This window comes from Pelophylax lessonae, assembly GCF_965119305.1.
Source record: "Pelophylax lessonae genome assembly, chromosome: 6".
Taxonomy (NCBI): domain Eukaryota; kingdom Metazoa; phylum Chordata; class Amphibia; order Anura; family Ranidae; genus Pelophylax; species Pelophylax lessonae.
The window spans coordinates 268037369-268044960 of NC_138773.1; the positions used below are offsets into that span (position 1 = coordinate 268037369).

Consider the following 7592-nt stretch of genomic DNA (forward strand, 5'->3'; position numbering starts at 1 on the left):
TTGACAGCATTTTTTCTTTGTTCTTAGAACCGTTATCATTGCTTTTGGCACCGCCCAATTTTCCAGATTTTACTGGTTGCTGTGATTTGTACACTCATGGCTCTTTTCTGTCCTCATAAAAAATGGTGTCAAGACAGTTACATAGTTAGTCCGATTAAAAAAAAATACACAAGTCCATCTAAATTAACCAATAAAATAGAGGAAAAAATTATTTTACAATCCCATATACACAATCCCATACCAATAGTTGATCCAAAGGAGGGCAAAAAACAACCCCCATCAAAAGCATGATCCAATTTGCTTCAGCAGGGGAAAAAATTCCTTTCTGATCCCCCAAGAGGCAAATCAGATATTCCCTGGATCAACTTTACCTGTAAATGTTAGTATCCAGTTATATTATGTACAATAAGGAAATAATCCAGGTCTATTCTAATGCTGGGATCACACTGGTGTGGTGCGGGAAACCCTGCGAATCCTGTGTGGGTTCCCGCATCGCACTTGAATCACAGATGGTTCACACTGACATCTGAGTACCGCTGCGGGTGTCAATGTAAAGTTAATGACACCCCCAGATCGGTTTGCAGATCACAGTGCCAATTGCATCATATGAGTGGGAACACCCATGCGATTCGATTCCAGTGCAAACCAAAAAAAAGGTCCTGTACCATTTTAGTCAGAATGCGATGCAAATTCAGCTATATAAACTGTATGGCTGAATTAGCATCGCACAGACATTGCATGTGATCTGCACAGCAATGTGGTGTGAATCACATGCAATGTTGGTGTTCGCACCAGTGTGAACCCAGGCTTAAGCAATCTACTGAGCAAGCCAGAAACACCTCTGGAGGGATTCTATCCCACATATTCACAGCTCCTACTGTGAAGAAACCTTTCCGTATTTGGAGACAAAATCTCTTTTTCTCCAGATGTAAAGAGTGCCCCCTTGTCCTCTGTGATGACCTTAAAGTGAATAACTCAACACCAAGTTCACTATATGGACCCCTTATGTATTTATAAATGTTGATCATATCCCCCTTATCTCCTCTTCTCAAGAGAGAAAAAATTCAGGTCCTCTAATCTTTCATCATAGCTGAGCTCCTCCATGCCTCTTATCAGTTTGGTTGCTCTTCTCTGCACTTTCTCCAGTTCCCCAATATCCTTTTTGAGAACCAGGGCCCAAAACTGAACTGCATATTCCAGATGAGGTCTTACTAATGATTAGTACAGGGACAAAATAATATCTCTCTCTGAAGTCCATGCCTCTCTTAATACAACAAAGCATTTTGCACGCTTTGCAAACCCGTAAAATAAAAACCTCCAGACACACACAATGTTGTATACAAGCATTCCCAGGTATATTTTCCCATGCTGTGAAAACTTTTATTATAGTCCCAGTTAAGACCTAGGAGTGCACAGCTGTGGATGCTCCTAGTCCTGTGACTATGATAGCTGCAGATCCACAAATGGCACTGTGACACTCTCTCTCTGTATGTTTGCTGTGAGCAAAAACAACATACATGAACCCCTTTAGTGTCAGTCTATAGATTCCCCCTTCATTACTGGGCCATTTTATCAGTTTTCAGTACTGTGATTGTATTTACTCAAACATGCAACACCATACACAAATTCATTTTATATCACGCTTTTGGGACAGATATAGCTTTCTGTTGGTGGCATTTAATAGCCACTGAGTTTTTTTTTTCTATTTTCCTATATTAACAAAAAAAAAAAAAAAGTTCCCTCACTTTGTTATAAAATATAAAAAATAAAATTGCTGTGACAGCACAAAATGACCCCTTTTTGAAATGTTTGCCACAATTTTTTTGAAATGAAGAAATGTGCCGTCACTGAGTTGGTTAAAACGTAAAGCTTGATAATTGTGCACCACATACAGCACATCATTAATGTACAGATCATACACAAAGTGAGGAGGAGTTAGAGAAGCAGACAACTTACAGGTCACATACAGCAGGAGGATGAGGATGGGTAATGTGCAGGATAAGGGAGGCAATGGTTAAAATACAGGGCGGTGAGAGGGTTAAAAGGAAGATTAACCACTTGCTGTCCGGGATAATTTTTTCATTTTTCACAGACATTAAAACAGCATTTTATGCTATAAAATTACTTAGAAGAGACGTAGCTATTAATTATCTGGCCTCACTTCAGTGAAGCATCACAATGCCTGCCTAATGCTTGTTTTAGAGCAATGTCAGGACATGCTGTACTATTTCTCATTACGCAAGCCAGATTTCCATTACACCCAGTAGCTTTTAAGTGATGACATAAAAAATGGGATTAACATATAATAAAAAAATAATTATACTGAAAATTATAAACTTGTGAGACAGGGAGACAATTTTTTAGCAGGTGTCAATACACATAGAAAACAACAAAAGCAAGGCTACTAGGTTATAGGCATCTGGATTCACCCCTGGTACCAAAAAGATAATTTTATTTAGGATAATAAAGCTGAAATCCAGTGAAACCGCTATAAAGATTATATAATAATATATATATACATACACACACACATACATACATACATACATACAGTATCCCACAAAAGTGAGTAAACCCCCAACATTTTTGTAAATATTTTATCTTTTTATGTGACAACACTGAAGAAATGACACTTTGCTACAATGTAAAGTAGTGAGTGTACAGCTTGTATAACAGTGTACATTTGCTGTCTCCTCAAAATAACTCAACAAAGCCATTAATGTCTAAACCGCTGGCAACAAAAGTGAGTACACCCCTAAGTGGAAATGTCCAAATTGGCCCAAATTGTCAATATTTTGTGTGGCCACCATTATTTTCCAGCACTACCTTAACTCTCTTGGACATGGTTTCACCAGAGCTTCACAGGTTGCCACCGGAGTCCTCTTCCACTCCTCCATGACGATATCATATAGCTGGTGGATGCTAGAGACCTTTCACTCCTCCACCTTCCTTGAGGATGCCCCACAGATGCTCAATAGGGTTTAGGTCTGGAGACATGCTTGGCCAGTCTATCACCTTTACCCTCAGCTTCTTTAGCAAGGCAGTGGTCGGTCTTGGTGGTGTGTTTGAGGACGTTATGTTGGAATACTGCCCTGCGGCCCAGTCTCTGAAGGGAGGGGATCATGTTCTGCTTCAGTATGTCACAGTGCATGTTGGCATTCATGGTTCCCTCAATGAACTGTAGCTACCCAGTGCTGGCAGCACTCATGCAGCCCCAGACCATGACACTCCCAACACCAGGCTTGACTGTAGGCAAGACACACTTCTCTTTGTACTCCTCACCTGGTTGCCGCCACACACGCTTGACACCATCTGAACCAAATAAGTTTATCTTGGTCTCATCAGACCACAAGACATGGTTCCAGTAATCCATTTTCTTAGTTTGCTTGTCTTCAGCAAATTGTTTGCGGGCTTTCTTGTGCATCATCTTTAGAAGAGGCTTCCTTCTGGGACAACAGCCATGCAGGCCAATTTGGTGCAGTGTGCGGCGTATGGTCTGAGCACTGAAAGGCTGACCCCCCCACCCCATCAACCTCTGCAGCTGGCAGCGCTCATACGTCTATTTCCCAAAGACAACCTCTGGATCTGATGCTGAGCATGTGCACTCAACTTCTTTGGTCGACCATGGCGAGGCCTGTTCTGAGTGGAACCTGTCCTGTTAAACTGCTGTATGGTCTTGGCCACTCTGCTGCAGCTCACTTTCAAGGTCTTGGCAATCTTCTTATAGCCTAGGCCATCTTTATGTAGAGCAACAATATTTTTTTTCAGATCCTCAGAGTTTTTTGCCATGACATGCCATGTTGAACTTCCAGCGACCAGTATGAGAGAGTGAGAGCGATAACAATAAATTTAACACACCTACTCCCCATTCACACCTGAGACCTTTTAACACTAACGAGTCACATGACACCAGGGAGGGAAAATGGCTAATTGGGCCCAATTTGGACACTTTCACTTAGGGGTGTACTCAGTTTTGTTGCCAGCGGTTTAGACATTAATGGCTGTGTGTTGAGTTATTTTGAGGGGACAGCAAATTTACACTGTTATACAAGCTGTACACTCAATACTTTACATTGTAGCAAAGTGTTGTTTCTTCAGTGTTGTCACATGAAAAGATATAATAAAATATTCACAAAAATTTGAGGGGTGTACACACATACAGTAATATATATATATATATATATATATATTATATATATATATATATATATATATATATATATACACACACTGTATATAAATACACACACTGTATAATAGCCATTTTATATGCTAAATGGTTTGCATTTCTGTACATCCAGTCCTGAAAATTATACAGCTCCTCCCCACAGTACACCTCCCTCTCAGAGAGAAAACTTGATCTTTCTCTGCTGCAGTTTCAGTTTAACTTGCAGGTCTCCCCGCCACCCGCCAAGCTAGAGAATGGGTGCAATTGCATTGGCTAATAGGCCCAAGGTAAGGCTGCTCATTAACATTAGAGGGGGTTTAACAAGCAGACACGATCTGATTTCAGCTTTGAATCTTCCAAAGGATACATGGCAGAATAAACAAAGGGGGAGATTTACTAAAACTGGGTCACTCAGAATCTGGTGTAACCAATCTTCTAACTTCAGCTTGTTCAATTAAGCTTTGACAATAAGGTTTGGTTCACATTGGTGCGATGCGGGAAAACCTGTGAATCCACTGCGGGTTCCCGCACCACACCCGTCTCTGAGGCAGTTCACACTGCCATATGCGAACCACTGGGCGTGTCAATACAAAGTTAATGACACCCCTATATTGGTTTGCATATCACAGTGCGAACTGTCATTTCAAACACCTATGCGATCAGATTCTGGTGCGGACCAAAAAAAGGGTCCTGCGTGAGTTTGGTCTGAAAGCAATGCAAATTCAGCTATACAAACTGTACGGCTGAATTCGCAGTATACAGACATCGTATGTGATTTGCACAACAGTTTTCAAAGCCGCATTTCAGTCTGACTTCAGGGGTGACTTGAAAGACAACTGTGCGGGTTCTTGCACAGATTTCTATTGAAATCGCCCTTGAAGTCACCAAAAGTAGTTGCAGGAACTAGTTTTGGAAAAACTGGATTTTTTTGTAAGAACTTACTGTAAAATCCTTTTCTCTGAAGTTCGACAGACGCAGCTCCATCTTCTTTAGACCAATGGGTTATGCTCCTCCTATCAAGAATAGGCACTAGGCAGGAAAAAAAAAACAAAAAAACTTTACCTCGCCTACGGCGCTGTCCCTGCAGGCATAACCCCACACACTCTGCTTCAGCCTGCAGTTTCGTATCAAGCAGTGTTTAGAAGACAAAAAGTCCCCATTCACTCAGATGTAGAGGGGTGGGTGCTGCGTCTGTCGATGAACTTCAGAGAAAAGGATTTTACAGTAAGTTCTTACAAAAATCCAGTTTTCTCTATTGTTGGACAGATGCAGCTCCATCTTCTTTAGACCAATGGGATGTCCCAAAGCAGTATAATCATGAAGGGTGGGAAGACAACGCAAGAAGATGTAATTCCCCAAAGGCTAAACCTAGCCAATCAGGTAACATGGAGCTCAACCAGGAACAACTGGAGCTCACCTTGAAAAAAAACATACACCCTCAAAGAAGAGAAAAAAAAAAAAAAGATTCTCTTTAAACAGCAGCCTGAAAAAACCTTGCAGCCAAAAGGAAGCATCTGAAGGGACCAACACTGGTATGGTAACTGGACAGCCGCGAGTAGGCCGCAAGCTGCAGCCTCTATTTTCGGGCCGATCCAGCCCCCTGAGGCGCAGACCCACGGATGAAGAAACAGCCACTCCCCCTCAAGCCTATAACCACCACAGGGAGCCCAAAAGACATCCCTGCCCCAGTCAGTAATCCCCAGGGGGCCGGAAACCTGCTCAAAGACCCGCGGTGTGATCCAGACAGCAACAACTGCATCCATCCCCCCTTACAGGAACAAGTGGCAAAGCCAGCTCCTACCTAACCCCGGGAGGGGGGGCAGGGACGTGGGAGTAAGATTGTTCAAACATAACATATTCTACCAGCAAGATCCCAATACAGATATGCACGATGAAGGTATAGTGTATGTGGACCATGTACTTCTCTTAACGTTACAAAAGGAGCGCTCAGCAGACAAACTCTGGGGTAGGAATAAGGGAGCGCCTAGTATAAAGTTCATAGCATTAAAAGGTCAGAAAAGAGCGTCAAATACATCCAACATGTTTCGGGGGGAAAGGCCTCCCTCTTTTTCAGGGTTTAAGCAGTGGATGTTATTAGAATTGCGGTGAGATGCAATAGAAGACCTATGCTGGGGCTTGATAAAGTCTGTCATTTATTAACAGCACCATGAACTGCTGACTAAGTACTGGGACCTGCAGTTCACAATTTTTTGGTAGTCAACAGTGTCACTTTAAATGTCTTTCCTGAATTCAAATCTAAAATAAAGGAAAAACGAAGACTGAAAAAGGATATACAGCAAGAGTCCTTTTTCTTCAATAACATGGTAAGCGTGCCAAATTGGAAATGAATCATATTTTGCATTGCGTTCAGGCAACTCATTCCGTGAAGAACTGAGCGCGACAACTGTGAAAGTCGGGCCCACGTTTCAAGTCGCTGGCAGTCACAGTGACCGTTTACCTTTTGCTGTAGTTCGATTTTGTAGCGCTCTTTTTCCATACATGCCTGACGATATGCTTCGTAGGCTCTGTTAAGCGGATCTCCTTGGCTTTTATCCATATTTCCCAGTTCTGTATCATCACTAAAAAGGGTGTGGATAATAACTGCAACCTTCAAAAGATAGAAAATAATGAAAAGCTGCCTGAATCACAGGAACATTCACAGTACAAAACCAAGATTACATCACCGAAATAGTTACCTGAAAATTACAAAGAATTGTTTCTCAACTGCTCTGCTCAGTGTGTTGCTCAATCAAGTCATTCTTGGGAGGTTTGACAATATACTTCTACCTACAGGAATTAGAATGAAGAATAAGATCAAGCAGTATATTATAGCTTTCTTTATCCAAGAACAAAAAGTCAACCTTATTTATCATCATGCCCAATCATTTAAACCTCCCGGAAAACTGGTTCAAGCAACCAACAAGGGGCTCTATTGTGTAGAGATTACCCATGATGACAACCAATGGAAAAATCTGAAAGTCAACAGGGCCAGAAACAAAGGTAAATAAAGAATTGTTAAAAAAAAAAAAAAAAGGGGAGGAAATAAAGTTAACTTATGTGTATATAAATCCAAGAACAATTTAAAGTAAACCGTCATTCAAAAATGTATCCTCTCCTTCCTGCAACATTTCCCCTCACCACAAGCTTAAAAACTACCAATATGGTCAAAGCTGAGCTATCTTCGATCATGATCAATGAAAAATTGTCTGTGCTCAGAGAGAAAGTACTGTGATTAGCTGGCCATCATCCTAATACATAACAAAAAAATCAAGGTAAAGAAAAAGAGGGACTTTATAGAGGCCAAAGTTGAAGGGATGGTTACAAATAAAGCACAATTTTCCATAAAATAGACATCTTTATTGATTCAAAAAATAGTAAAACCTTTACGTATACATAGTAAAAACATTGTTAAAGAATTACTCCA

The 7592-nt window shown here is 41.1% G+C and overlaps 1 protein-coding gene across 3 annotated transcripts in view; it reads right to left on the minus strand.

Annotated features, from left to right (window-relative positions):
• TANK (TRAF family member associated NFKB activator) overlaps positions 1-6778 on the minus strand; it is a 74090-nt gene extending 67312 nt beyond the window's left edge. For all 3 annotated transcript variants that reach the window (XM_082261030.1, XM_082261031.1, XM_082261029.1), the window contains exon 1: positions 6627-6778. In XM_082261030.1, coding sequence (XP_082117156.1) covers positions 6627-6669 — 43 coding nt within the window. In that variant the 5' untranslated portion in view covers positions 6670-6778. The remainder of the gene's footprint in view (positions 1-6626) is intronic.
• Positions 6779-7592: the final 814 nt, after the last annotated feature.